The 14454-nt window shown below is 47.9% G+C and overlaps 2 protein-coding genes across 2 annotated transcripts in view; both read right to left on the bottom strand.

The window, feature by feature from the left end:
- Positions 1–7484, bottom strand: part of Casq1 (calsequestrin 1) — a 9975-nt gene extending 2491 nt beyond the window's left edge. The window contains exons 1-9 of the mRNA XM_028785721.1: positions 6974–7484; positions 5495–5579; positions 4392–4492; positions 3647–3758; positions 3236–3309; positions 2776–2906; positions 1536–1581; positions 1079–1133; positions 768–868 (exon numbers count right to left, since the gene is read on the bottom strand). Of these exons, the coding sequence (XP_028641554.1) occupies positions 768–868; positions 1079–1133; positions 1536–1581; positions 2776–2906; positions 3236–3309; positions 3647–3758; positions 4392–4492; positions 5495–5579; positions 6974–7252 (984 nt within the window). The 5' untranslated portion in view covers positions 7253–7484. The remainder of the gene's footprint in view (positions 1–767; positions 869–1078; positions 1134–1535; positions 1582–2775; positions 2907–3235; positions 3310–3646; positions 3759–4391; positions 4493–5494; positions 5580–6973) is intronic.
- A 3369-nt stretch (positions 7485–10853) lies between these two features.
- The window catches only part of LOC114637507 (sodium/potassium-transporting ATPase subunit alpha-4), a 36885-nt gene continuing 33284 nt past the window's right edge, over positions 10854–14454 (bottom strand). The window contains exons 22-23 of the mRNA XM_028785704.1: positions 11417–11508; positions 10854–11162 (exon numbers count right to left, since the gene is read on the bottom strand). Coding sequence (XP_028641537.1) covers positions 11134–11162; positions 11417–11508 — 121 coding nt within the window. The 3' untranslated portion in view covers positions 10854–11133. The remainder of the gene's footprint in view (positions 11163–11416; positions 11509–14454) is intronic.

Raw genomic sequence — 14454 nt, 5'->3', positions numbered from 1 at the left:
CTCTCTCTCTCTCTCTCTCTCTCTCTCTCTCTCTCTCTCTCTCTCTCTCTCTCTGTGTGTGTGTGTGTCTGTCTGTCTGTCTGTCTGTCTGTCTGTCTCTCAGATTATTTTATTTTTATTCATGTATGTTTGTGTGAATGTTTACGATATGTGTGTATACCTTCAGAGAGGCCAGAATAGGGTGATGGATACCCTGTAGCTGAACATCCACCAGACATGGGTGCTGAGAACTGAGCTCCAGTCCTCTGGAAGAGCAGCAAGTGCTCCCCACCTCTGAGCCATCTCTCCAGCCTGGGTCCTACGTCTCTTGACATAAGTACTTACACCTGGCAGTCATCAGCATTTGCCACATTGCTGTTTGCTCATTCAACGATAAACCTTAGATGTTGGGGAATCAGCTGAAAACAGAGCCATCTCCTGGAACATGGAATCTACTGCTTCTCTTGAATATATGTCTGTGTACAGTGTTGTACTCAACTGCTCACCAGAGCTCTCTGCTTTTCAGCTTTGGTACATTGCCTGTCTGCTTCTGCTCTGGGACATATATTATATCCCACACAATTCACATCCCCTTCCCTCCTTGCTCAGGGTTCTCTCTGTGTCTACACTGCTCATGAGCGTGCAGCAGGTGCAACTTTCCGGATCTCCAGCTAGGAAGCGGCGTAGGAATTCTGAAACAAAGAAGGTGCCTCAGCCCAAGCCTTAGCCTCACCACCTAATGTGGTGTCCCCACATTAGGACAACAGTGTTGGAGCGAAGCCTCTTACCAATGGGAAGTCATCAGGGTCAATCCAGATGATACTAAGGTCAGGGTTTTCAGTGTTGTCTTGGGCCACAGCCTTGAGAGTCTCTAAGAACTCATAACCATCTTGGAGGGAACAGAAGTAAGAAAAATGAGGTGGAACAGACAGGAAAGGGACACAAGAAACAGGAGTCCAGACCTATTTCCCTACCTCCTACACCAACACATTTCAAGCCCTAGGCTGCTCGCAAACTCCCAGGAATGCCTTCCATGTGAGGCCTATGATCCAACAAACACACCAACTTCCCCCAGGCCACTCCAGTGTTCCTTCCTCACCGGGATCAGCTTCCTCTGCAAAGGCCACAATGTGGATTCCATCCAGGTCATCCTCCTGTTGGAGGGTGAGGAATGGAGCAGGGTTAGAGCTGGGGACGGGGAGTGCCAGGGGAGACCTTGCTGTCCTGTCCAGCCTCTTGCTGTTGATTGACTCTAGGTCATGGAAATGGCAGCCTAGGTTTTCATGGTGGTGGCTTTCCTAATGCACCCTTTCAGCTCTAGTAATCCCGTTACTTCCAGAGTTTGAGGCAGCCTTGCCATATTCATTGTCATGCCTGTCACTTAAGACCTGACATGGTCTTCGGTATGGAAACAAAACCACCAAAAAAACAACCCACTTGCCCCTTGGCTTAGACACTGCTTTTTCCTAGCAGAGGGACGAGGAGGAGCAGGGACAGCTAAAACCCTAGTTTTTACCCACGCTTGCTCCCAGGTGCCTGTCCTGGGAGTCACTCACCCAAGTCTCATACATACTCTCAGGCTTCAGTTTCCTCAGCGTCGATCTAGGAGAGAAAGAGAGGGTCCCTACTCAGTGGGTGAGGACACTTCCCTCCAGAAGGTCCCCACAGCTGAAGCCACCTCTGGGTCAGGTCTAGGGCATAAACAGCTTGTAGCCCAGAACAAAAGCCAGTTAGCAAACCTAAGCTCTGGGCATCAGGCCCGGACCATTGCATGGCTGCAAAACAATGGTTAGTGGGAAGGGGATGGCTGGAAGAGAGACACTGGGGGCAAAGGTAAGAGCTGGATATCAGCATAGTCATTTATTTTCTCATTCACTCATTCAGTAAAATTGACAGCCTGGGCTCAAGATAGAATTACATGCCTAATGTATGCCAGGCCCTGGGTTCCCTTCCCAGTACAGGAAGGGATTGGGGGCAGTTGTAGGTTATAAGTACTGAGTCAGATATTGGGTAGAGTTAAACCATGCAAATACGTTGTGCCTCAGTGAAAGAGGCCAAAATCTAGTGGGAGAGAGTAAGTAGTATTTAGACTGATGAGTGGGTATTTCTAGTTGTAGAGTCACATGAAGGAAGAGAATTATGTGTGAGTATAGGACAGGGTTTCCTCGCATCAGCACTGCAGACATCGAGGGAGGGGCGTTGTGTGCACTGGAGGATGGTTAATAGTGTCTCTGGCCTCTAATTACTGAATACCAGCAGTGCTCCTCACAGCCAAAAATGTCCTGGAAACATTGACTAACAGTCACTGGAAGGCAAAACCCTTGCCCCACCATCCACTCCCAGTGCCTCTGTTGTTGATAACTGCTAGTGTCAAGAATGACAGAAGATAAGGGACTGAGTTAAGGCTTGAGTCCCAGTTCTGATTCTTCCCGATGAAGCCTCTTTCACTAAGGATGCTAAAGGAATTAACTTCAGTACTAGAGAGAGGCACCTCACAGTTCCTCGTCAGAACACAGGTACTCACTACTCACTGGTTGACAGTGCCTAAGTCATAACCAGCCTCTCAGTCCATACACATTTACAAAGGCCTTTCTCAGTGTAAGGCTCATAGCTAAGCTGGGATACAAAATATAACACAGAACTACTAGTGTATCAGTGAGCACCAACACCCACAAGCGTATTCGTTTCCAGTGCAATGTAGCTTCTGGGTTGGCTTCTTTCCCAGCCCACCTCAACAAACTGATGTGCTAGCCCCAGGAGGAACCTGCTCCACCGAGAGGCTTGCCCAACCCCCACCTCCTGTGCTCCTCCACGAAGCTGACAATCTCCTCTTCACTGTTGGGCTTGTCTGGGATGGTCACAGGCTCTTCCATGAAGGCCTCATAGAAATCAATCTCATTCAACTTCAGAGTCAGCTTCTTTGCCACCTTTGAGGAAGTAGACAAGAATTATGGAGTAGGAGATGCAGGGGCTGAGTGGGGAATATTATAGAGGAAGTAGTTGCCAAAAAGGAGTCAGAAAATGTGGCTCTGGGTCACTGGGTGAGTGTCTTCACTTCTCTGGGCATCGTTTAACATGATAAAGGTGGGTTAGACAGTCTAATGTTCATCTTCAATTCTATAGGAGAAGGAACATGAGTTTGGGGTGGGGAGTAACAGCATGAAGAATGGGACCAAGATCCCATCAATTTTGGTAGCGAAGGCTGAGGGAAACTTAAGAGTGCAGGGAGACCCAGTATAGCTGCAGGGAAGAGAACCTTGCTGTCGAAGGTTGCGAAGAAAGGGATGTAGGGATGGAACTCCTCAGCTGCGTCCTCATAGGCTTTGTAATCTGAGGGGGAGAAAGGGACAGTCACATTCAGGGTCTGCCAGAGAATCATCCCCCTCAGGGTCTGCCAGAGAATCACCCCCCTCAGCTTCTCTGCAGATCTTCCTCGACATGTGGGTCTCAGACTAAGACCCATGCCCTCTAGGTCTCTGAGAATAAAATACAATGGAATTGTAGAGGAAGCAGTGGAATGCTGGGGGTGTTCGGGAATGTCCCAGAGTGCAGGGAGAACACATGATGGAGCTGACTGGGCCTGGGAGGTCAGAACCAGAGATGCCTAGTTGCTGGCCGAAGTAGGGAGGCTAGGAGGCTAGGTGGGTCAGAAAGAGCTGTTACCCACGCTCTGAGTCTTTGCTCTTGAAGTAGCCAATGAGTTTGATTTCATCTTCGATATTCTCAAATGCCTGCAGCTCTCGTTCACCTTCAATCAACTCTACTGGGTCTTCTAGGACCTGGAAGGAAAAGGACATTGAGGAGACCATTTCTGTTGTCACTGATAGGACCCAGGGAGAGATACAGGGGAAGACAGGGAACTAGAATAGGAGCTAGATGTTTGTAGAGGGTAGGTATGTGGTCTGTGTGATGTACACTGTTAATGGTGTATGTGTGTAGTCTGAGTGTTATACAGTGTGTGTGATATGCATGTTCTGTATCTTCTGTTGGCATGGGGTATATGTTAGTGATATACTGTTGTATGTATGGCTTATTTATGGTTCTAATGTGCATGGTATATGTATAATGTAAATTGTATATGTTGCATGTTTTATGTGCTATATATGTGCTGTATGTCATGCATGTTACATATGAGTATGTGTTGTATTTATGTTTCATGTCTTGTATATGTGGTACATATATATGATGTGTCATGTATATTATGTGTGGGCATATATGTGGTATGTGCATGCTTAGTGTACATTGTATCTGATCTATGTGATCTATGTATGTGATATCTGTTACATGTTGCATGTGGTATGTGTGCAACTGACGTTGTACATGTGTGCCTGGTGTGTGTGTGTGTGTGTGTGTGTGTGTGTAGGAGTGTAGGGTAGATTCTTCAAGGCTATGAGGCTCAGGGGAATCCTCACATCAAGCAGAAACTCCACCAGGGTGTCTGCAGAAAACTCGCCATCGTATTCGATGACTTCATCTCCTTTGAACACGTAAACGCTGTCCTCTTCAGTTAATCCTGGGGCACACGTGGTAGAGAAGTGAGCAATGAAGGCAACCTCCCCGCGAACCCGAGTCTAACCTGGTTACAGCCCGCTTGACGATACTCATAGGCACATCCTCCACCTCTCCATCCCTTCCCCCCTAGCATCCCCAACCCCTGCCATCTACCCCTTAAACCCTTCATTCCCGTTAGTTCAGGAGCTAAAGCTACGGAGAAGCTGGGGCCTGCCAGGGTGGGAGTAGCTAGGGTTTGAGGGGAGGAAACTAGAAAGATTCACATTCTAACAACACAGCTCCCTTGATCTGCCTACACAGTCAGGGACAAATATTCCTGCCAGCTTCTCCGAAGACTCTAGTGGCTGATTCTTTGCTATTGCTGTCCAGATAGATGACTTGTTGCTAACTACCCTTCCCCCATCCACATCCGGTGTCCAGCCTGTGCTGCCGCCTGGTGGCCGGGTGGTGTAATATCTGGGCTCTGCTAAGAGGAGAAAGGGAGGAAGCAGAGAGGGAAGGGGGAAGGGAGAAGTAGGAGTTGAAAAGGACTTTGCAGAGGTCTCTCTGGCTAGGCCTGTATTTCTTGGTTTCACCTTTCCTTCCAACACCTAGCTGTGTTTTTTTTTTTTTAACTACATTTTTTTTTAGGTTAGCATACAAAGAATCTCCATGATTTTTTTTTTTTTTTGAATTTTACTATGTAGCCCAGGAAGCTTTTGAGTCCACAATCCTCCTGTCCTCTCAAATACAAGTATCACAAGTATGAGCCACCATGTCCCTGCCCCTGCCCAGCCTTAGCCATTTTCTAGCATAAAGAAGGCCATTACCCCACCATTCCACCTCATGCTGGGAGTGGAGCACAGGACTCTATACAGAACAGCCCCTAATCTCAAATACCCCGGGCCCACTCTGAAGAGGTGGTGGAAGGGATCCTGAGTCCTCAAATCTCCCCCCAAGTTCCCCACCTAGGCCTCTCCGGTCTTGCATAACCTGCTTCTTGCCCTTCCTTGCCCTCTCTTACCAAGTTTCTTGGCCACAGCTGCATCCTTCTCAGAGTCCACCAGGCCGAAGCCAACACCTTTGTCTTCTAGGACTTGGGCTGCTAGCTGGAAGAAGGAGTCCAGATTAAAGTAGCCCCTAGAATTCTTATCAACCCCTTCACCATGTAATACATTCCCACCATCGGGTTAGCTGAGGTACAAGAATCCCAAACAACAACCTTGCCCATCTGTTAAGATGCAGGCTACCCCCAGGCAACTCATAGTCCTAGCCTGTCTTTGCTTCAGCTTTCTAAAAGATCAAGCGTATTTATTGCTCATTGCAATGTTCCTGAGGGACTCTGAGGAGTCTCACCTTCCGTGAAAGGCTGGGCCCTACCTTCCATCCTGATCAAAGGCCAAACTCAGCAGAGGGGAATGTGGGACCCTGGGATCCTCAAGTAACCCCCAAAATGAGAGCTGTGGAGAATGGGGTGTGAGGTGAGGGGTAGGAAAGGCCAGAAGGTCAAGAGGTCACCATCATCCCTGGAGGGACAGCCACTCTTCTTCCAGGCCCCACTTCTTCCTTTCACACAGTAGTACTTCTAGCCAGACTTTTAGGCCGGTCACTATTCCACAAGCCTCCCCAGCCAGCCACCTGGTGATTCTTTCTGCTGTGGGCACACTGTGCAGCTGTACCCTACCTAGCACTGCAGTGATTCTCAGGGAAATGGGGTGCAGGTGGCAGGTGGATAGCAGAGGCCGCTGAGCACTGAGGATAAAAATACTTGGCTCTTTAATCAGACAGCAGTTTCCAGCCCAATGGGGCACACAGAAATGCAAGCCTGGGCCTGATGGGGCACACAGACATGCAAGCCTGGGCCTAGTGTCTCACTCTGAAGTGTTCTGAGCTCTGTACAAGGTGGGGCCTCTCTGTATCACCAAGCCAGGGAAGTGCAGACAAAGAAAGGCAAACATGTCCCAGCTGCCTTAGGGACATGTGTGGCCACACATCCCAACCAGAAGGCTCCCTCAGGAGAGTTTTCTAGTTTTCTGTTTGATCCAGTAGGGACAACTGGGCTGGGAGGGCCATGAGAAGCCTCTAGAAGACATTTAACTATATAGTCATTAGGTCAGTTGCAGGCAAATAAAAGAGCAATCGTGTTTCCATTTCCGCTGTTTGCGTCCTGGAGCACAGCCCTAAGTGTGTAGAGGGAGGCAGATCTACAGGAGCACGTTGGTAGTATGAAGAAGCACAGTGCAGAGTACTGTGTAAGCTCCCCACCCCCACCTCCGAGCCAAACCTAGTGCCCCTGCATCCTGCAGCACGGAAAGGGCAGCCCCCTACAGCGCCTGCCCTAAACTTACCAAGAGAAGGGAAGGACCTTGGTCCCTTTTTCTTTTTGCTAAGGCCACGTTCCAGTCATGTTCTTAGTGAAGACAGAGGCCCGGCCCCCACCCTCAGACAAGGGGCTCGCCGAGGGGACTGAGCATGCTCTTTAGACCTGCTATCCTCTACTCACCTCCAGGATTAGCTCTTCCATCTCAAATTGTCTTTGTGAGGCCTTGTCGTCCTCGGGGGGCTCATGGTAGAGGAGGGCCAGCACCTCATACTTCTTAAACACGTTCTTGTAGTTCTTTGCGTTCACGTTGATCACACGGTCCACACCGTCGTACTCAGGGAAGTCCAGCCCATCCTCCCCCTGGACCCCTGACTTGGGTGTCCCTAGCACCAGTACAAACAGCAGTGCCAGCCACAGCTTGGACACTGCCCTGGCCCTCATCCTGTCAGTAGCTCTCATGGAGGTAGTACGATCTGGGTCTGCTCTCCTGGTCCAGAGGAGGTTAGCTGAAGTAGGGAGGTACCCCCAGATAAAGAATCCTGAGTTAGGGGCTCTGGGGGGTGGGGGTGGGGTAGAGAGTAGGCCAGAGCAGTGGACAGAGGACACTGCTGGGTCCTGAAGAAACTGCCGACAGAGCCAAGAGAAAAAGGGTCAGGAGGAGGAATAGGAGCAGGGGCGGGGAGGGAACCGGAGCTGCCCCTTGAAACTGGCACCCCTCTGTCCCCACCTGGTCCTGTCTAAATATGTCTCTGTTGGCAGGAGAGATGGATAACCTTCTGAGGCCAGGACAACTCCATGAGAGCCTGAATCGGCTCACCTCCTATACCTCTTGCCTAGGCTCCCAGCAGCGGGTTCCTTCCCCTCCCCCAGTGTCCAGGACTCCTTAGCCCCTGGCCCCATGCAGGCCTAAGAGCTCATCACCATATTAAGAGAGAGAGAGAGAGAGAGAGAGAGAGAGAGAGAGAGAGAGAGAGAGGCCAGATCTAAAAATAAGACCAGATGAGTTAGGGGTGAGGCTGGGGCTGGAGGAAGGGAGATGAAGGGGTTGCCAGGGACCCCAAGGTAGGACAAGGCCTATCAGAAAGAAGTACAGGTGGAGAGGAGGACATGGTTTGGGCCAGAGGCTAAACTAATAATACAAGGAGAGAATGTGGCATTTCTGACTCGTAAAATCTGTCACTCGTCTATAGGTGAAGTCTATTTCTTTGATCTTACAGAGAAGAAGTGGGCAGTAAAAGCACATTCCAGGCTTCAGGAAAGAAACCCCCTGCAGTTCCCTTTAAAGAACGGGAACCAGGATGAGATCATTCTCTGAATAAAAGATGGAGCGGAGTCCAAGACCAGAGACCTGGCTTAGCTCCAGTCGGCTTCCTTTGCTTCACTCAACAGTCCCAACTCAGGAATGCAGGGGGAGGACAGGGCTGGCCCGCGCTCCATCCTGTAGTGACGGCCACTTGGGCTTTCTCTGCCTATACTGCCCACTGCTACATGGTGCTTTCTCCACTGCCCTGATCCCGTGGGCATAGGGAGCTGGGAGGATTCCCCAGGCTGCATGGTTCTATAGAGAACTAACAGCTACTATTCATTCCTGTGTCTGACAAGGCACAGATGATTGGGTATAAGTATGGGAAAAGTTAACATGAGGTAAACAGGAAGAGGTGGGCCCTGTGCCCTTACTGGAGTCTGGGGACTAATTCCGTACATCTGAGGTTCAAAGCAGAGCTGGAGGCATGAAAGCTGTCATTGTGGGGTCCTAGCTTGGAGGTGAAGAGTTGACTTAAGCTTTGAGTACAGTACTTAGCAAGGACTCCTTCATGGCCTTCTAGGGCTCATACTATATAGAATTAAACTGAGGCTCAAGGGGAATCATGGGGAGATCGCATTAATGTCAGACTTCCTTGTCTGCAGTGCAACGTATTTCTCATTCTAGAATGTTTAATTTGCATCTAGGTAGAAGTATAAAGCTATGTTAGCTAACTTCTTGCATTCCCATGGGGCAGACCTTATGACAGGAGTGGGTCCAAGAGGGACAGCTGTCACTATCGCAGGAGAGGCTGGAGGTAGCTCAGGCATGGCACTGGAGCAGAGGAGATCTCAGAATCCTCTCTTCATCTCCCAGGAGAGTGACAGATGTGCCAGGCAGCGAGCTTACAACAGTGGCTACAGAGGCCACCCAGGAGTGACAGGCAGGTCTGTTCAGTAGATGATCTAGCCTTGGTGACTCATTTCTGCAGAGTTCTGGGGAGAGGGAAATACCTGAACAGACATTAGAGCACCAGACCTCTTCCAGCATGAACTGGACCTTTGGAGTGAGACAGGACTCTGTGGTGACTCTGATCCCTTCAGTCCCTCCTTGTCTGCAGCCATCATTCCCCTCTGGTGGCCCATTTCAACCCTTACTCTCTTCAGCTCCCCCACTGTAGGCCTCCTCTCTAGTGCTTTGCTTTCTACTTTGCTCCTCAGTCCCCTTCCTTCCAGGCTGCCTGAGTGCAGGCTTCTGAATCTAACACGCCTCAGCTCCCCATATCAAATGACCCTGAGTTGGGGTGTCTGTATTTTTAACCCACCAGACACTCAAAGCTCCTCACTGGTGAAACTTGAGGAGCTGGTCCCTCCGCCCCCTCTACCTCACTCACACCCCTCCCCACTCCTCCTTCCATCTTCCAGGGTCTGTTTCAGCCATGTCAGCAGCCGGGGTGGACCCCACACTGATATAGCTCTGTCCCCAGGAGACCTCGTGCTAGAGGGAGGGAGAGAGCAGAAGGAAACCTCTGAGAAAGGGGCCTGACAGGAGAAAGAGGGGCTGGCTATATCTTCCAGTGGGAGGGCTCTTGTTTTGTGTTGTCTTCTGCCAACCACAGTCCTCCACCAGTATCCCATTTATTTAGTTAGCCTTGTTTGTAACTGTGTTTGGTCCAAGTTACCACTGTAAGACTAGTTTGAAAAGTGGTTAAGGATACCTATTCCGGGATGAGCCCCTGGTTTCATCTATGAACTAGTGTGCAGTGGAGGGAACATGGTACCGAGAACTGATGGTGGGTTTGATCCTTGGACCAATGCCAGAAAGTGTGCAGTTGCACGCGGGGGTGGGGTGGGGTGTGATGGCACTTTGGTAACAGCTGCTTATTTCCCCCCAGTTTTCCTCAGCACGTCTCTGTATCATTTGGCCGGAGTTAGCCAAAGCAGAGAGGCTCACTGAGCAGAAATGAGTTTGAGAGGGGTCGAGACAAGGAAGGAAGAATCTAGAGAGGAAGGTGGGTAGAGGAGTGGCTTCTTGTACCTTTTTACTCAGACCAGACCAATAAAGAGCTTGGGTCCCGTGATACAGTATTTGCCTAGCACACATAGAACCTGCTTCAAGGCTGTACCAGAGAGAAAAGACTAAAGAATGAGACAGCTAGGTAGAGATGTCAATGACAGGGTTAAAGGGCAGGAATCACAGTCTGCCCCATATACATGAAGAAGAGGGAACCCCACCCCCACCCTGCCATCCCCCAGTCAGTGAACCTTGCTGGACCTGATGCTATTAGGTCTCCTTTAGAGCAAACGCTCTGTAGTCTGGTCTAAGAAAATCCAAGTCAAGGTCCAGATTGTTTAACCCCACAAGCCCTAACTATGGGTACAGATATGAGTGTTGTGGTACCCCTACAATGTACTTCAGCTGGTCTTGTCTCCCTTGCATTACCTGGTTCTAGCTAGACTTTGAGGGCAGCTATTTGTCCCTCACACTAACAGGACATCAGAGACTGATCTTAAATGGGAAATTCCCTTCAGGGTTAAATATACCTGATCTTCTGTTTTTAAGGCCAGGCTATCACAATGTAGCCCTGTCTGGCTTGGAACTCAAATTCATAGAGATCCACCAGCCTCTGCCTTCCAAATGCTGATATTAAGGGTATGTGCCCCAACACCAAGCCCCAAGGTGCTGGATTCTAGTACATTTCTTAGTCTCTTCTCAGGTCCCTGGAGGTTTCCTTTGCCTAATTATGATCTAAGTGTAGGAAGGGAGCTTTACTGAACTCTATTCCCTCCAAATAAGACTTCTACACACCCAGTAACCTGAGGGTTGTTCCAAGTGTTTACTCTCTAGACTGGCTGCTGGATGTAACAAGACTGCACCTACTTGCTGGGTCCCAGGCAGAACAGGCTGGGCTTTCTCTCAACCCACCCTGTCTCCTACCAGATGCTCTTGCTCCAGCCCAGGAACTTGTCTCTCTCATCCGGAGTAAATTCAACCCATACAGTTGTGCCCCCACTCAGCTTTATCTCAGGTGTCATTGTTATACTCAATCCTGGCTTTCGTGAGACCAATGCCGTGTGAAGATCTTTCTCTGATGTAGTTAGTAGTATGTCTCCTTCTCCAGCCATCCTGTGGAGAAGAGACAAAGTGAGCTGAGTGAAGGTACTGGGAGAGCCATGTAGACAAGAAGCTGCCATGTGCAGCAGGGGCCAAGCACTGGTAGGAACAAGTGAGGTCAGGAATAGAGGACCAGGGTCCAGGAAGGGCATAGGACAGACAATGAGGTAGAGAAAGCCAGTGGGTGTGGAGGGAGCAGATGGGATGGGCCCTCATTAGAGGGCCAGTGACCACTCAAGGGCAAGATCCAGGGTAGGTAGCCTTACCACCAGGCCGTCTACGGATGATGAGTTTTCTGACTTCATCATAGATGAAGATGAGAACACTGTAGGGAATTGCACAGAACCACCAGTTTATCCTGCAGAGAGCAAGGGTGGAGGATCAGTGTGGCTCAAGAGGCAGCAGCCAGAGAAGGGTGAGCAGCAGTGGTACAGAGGAACCATGGAGACTGAGTTGGATGCTGATGATGGGGAGGCAAATTGACATACAGTTGATTTTCCCTTTGAGGAGGTCAAAGCCCTAGTCCTAAGCGATTGGGGGCAGAGAGGAAAGACACAAGACAGAAATCTAAAATGCCAATGGCCATATGATAAATGCCATGTGCAGAGTTAATGTAGCATTTATAAATATTGCCAACTGACAGTGAGTGGCTGAGAGCCCCTCTTTCTCCTCCTTTCTGCCTACTCTAAGCCTTGGGGCTAAAGAGGCAATCTATCCATTTATTCACGTGTGTTTACATGTACTTCCATATTGCAAAATAAACACTTATTTTTTCCTCTTTGTGTCTCTTCTATAATTAGGGAACAGGAAGACGGATTTAACAAGTTTTGTACCCTTGAGTGACACAGAGAGCAGAGTGTATAAATCAGTAGCACTGTTCAATAGTTCAGTGGAAATATAATGCAAGGGCCAGAGGATGGCTGGAGATAACGTGGACCAGGTGCTTGCTGCACAAGCCTGATCATGTGCTCGGAGCCCTAGAACGCATGTGAGAGCCAGGTGCAGTAGCACAGCCTCTGCAATCCCCTAATGGGGGATGGGAGGCAGGGGCAGGAGCATCTCCAGTATTAGACCAGTTAGCCTAGTACCTGCAGCTGTGAACAAGGAGACTCTTGTCTCAAACAAGACAGAAGGTAAAGGCTAAGACCAGCACTTGTCCCCTGACCTCACGTATGCTAGGGCACATGTGCACCTGTCCTCCTACAGGAACACACATCATGTGCACACACAGACATGCACACACACAGAAAAAATGAATACAAGAGAAAAATATAATGCAAACCACATGTAAAATTTAAGTTTTCTAATGCCCATATTAAGATAAGTGAAATTCAAGAAATAAATTTTAATAATTTTATTTAATTCAATGTATCAATATATATCAATATATTTGTTATTTAAATCAATATATCTTAATTATAAAAATATAAATGTATTCAACTCAATATATCAAAATACCACTTCAATATGTGTGTAATCTCTATAAACACTATTTTGTTCTGTTTGATTTTAAGACACAGTCTTTTCATATGGCCCAATTTGTCTTCAAACTGGAGATCCTCCTGCCTCAGCCTTTGAGTGCTGAGATACAGGCATATATTCCCATGCTAATCAATATAAACATGACTAGATAGTTTAAATTCTTCTTTTAATACTAAATCTTGGAAATCTGGTGGGTGTCCTGTTCTGCTCACCTGTCTTAACTCAGCTACTAAGTATTGCCCGCCCTGCTTGCGGGTTCTCATCATCCAGACTGGCCTGGAACTTGCTGTGTAGCCAGGCAGGACTATGAGTTCCTGATCTTTCTGGCTCCATCTCTCGAGTGCTGGGATCACAGGCACACATCCTGCCCCACTTTAAAATATGATTTTTCAATGGCTAAAAGGAAATACTGTCTAAAGGAATAAAATTATCTTATTCTTCTTTTCCTTTCCTTTAATTTTTTTTAAATGGGGTCTTATGTTGCCAGGCTGGCCTCAAAATCATGATTCTCCTGTCTTAGTCTCCTATGAAACTGAAATTATAGATTATAGCACCACTCTGTGTAGCTCAAGTTGTGGGGTTTTTTGTTTTGTTTTTGTTTTTGTTTTTTTTTGTTTTTGTTTTTGTTTTGAGACAGGGTTTCTCTGTGTAGCCCTGGCTGTCCTAGAACTCACTCTGTGGACCAGGCTGGCCTTGAACTCAGAAATCCACCTTCCTCTGCCTCCCAAATGCTGGGATTAAAGGCATGCAACACCAACTACCCGGCTTTCAAGTTGTGTTTATAGACATATTTAATTATTTTATTTTATTTTATTTTATTTTATTTTATTTTATTTTATTTTATTTTATTTTATTATGAGACAGGGTTTCTCAGTGTAGCCATGGCTGTCCCAGAATTCACTCTGTAGACCAGGATGGCCTCAAAGTCAGACATCTGCCATCTTTGCCTCCTGAGTGCTGGGATTAAAAGTATACCACCAACTGCCTGGTTGTTGCTTTAATTTTTAACTTTGAGTTAAAATTAAAATTGCAAATATACATTTTATGCTAATTAGTCATACTATTCAAGAACTCAGTAGTCACACATGGAGAGTGGCAACCATACGGACAGTACAGACATAGACCAGGGGTCATTTGTTCCACACACTGCAAATATACACTAACACACAAACACCTTCCGTTTATTGAACAGCAGTTATATGTATACCCTGGATCTGTGTACACTGTCAAGGAAATAAAAATGGTTATGTGATGCTCCCTTATCTTGAAGAGTTCAGAGAAATCAGAAAAAAGAGCTGAATGGGCCCACAAAATAATACTAGGTGCTAAGTGTTGTGTCCAAGATACCTACAGAGTACAGTGGCTTCATTTCCACTTGTTATTGATATCTTCAGCAACAAAAGCATAGATACTATTGGTAAAATATCCCCAGAGCCAGATATGCCCTGTGCTTAAAACCAAGTTCTCCATGTAATTCTCAACACTCTGCCAGATTGATTTTTTTTTTTCTAGTGCTGGAGCACAACCCCAGGGCCTCACATATGTGTAGAGAGAATCTCCTGTGCACTGTATAAAAGCACTCACCTGTCAATTAAAAGAGCCTTTGGCCAATGAGCTGGGAGTTTGGCAGAGAGAGAGAGAGAGAGAGAGAGAGAGAGAGAGAGAGAGAGAGAGAGAGAGAGAGAGAGGAGAGAGAGAGAGACAGAGAGAGACAGAGAGAGAGAGACAGAGAGAGAGACAGAGAGAGAGAGAGGGAGGAAGAGAGAGAGGGAGAGGAAGAAGAAGAAGAGGAGGAGGAGGAGGAGGAGGAGGAGAGAGGAGA

Source organism: Grammomys surdaster, unplaced genomic scaffold, assembly GCF_004785775.1.
Source record: "Grammomys surdaster isolate TR1022 unplaced genomic scaffold, NIH_TR_1.0 125341, whole genome shotgun sequence".
Lineage (NCBI taxonomy): Eukaryota > Metazoa > Chordata > Mammalia > Rodentia > Muridae > Grammomys > Grammomys surdaster.
The sequence above is the reverse complement of the archived record's forward strand: the minus strand, read 5'-3'. Positions and strand labels throughout refer to the sequence as shown.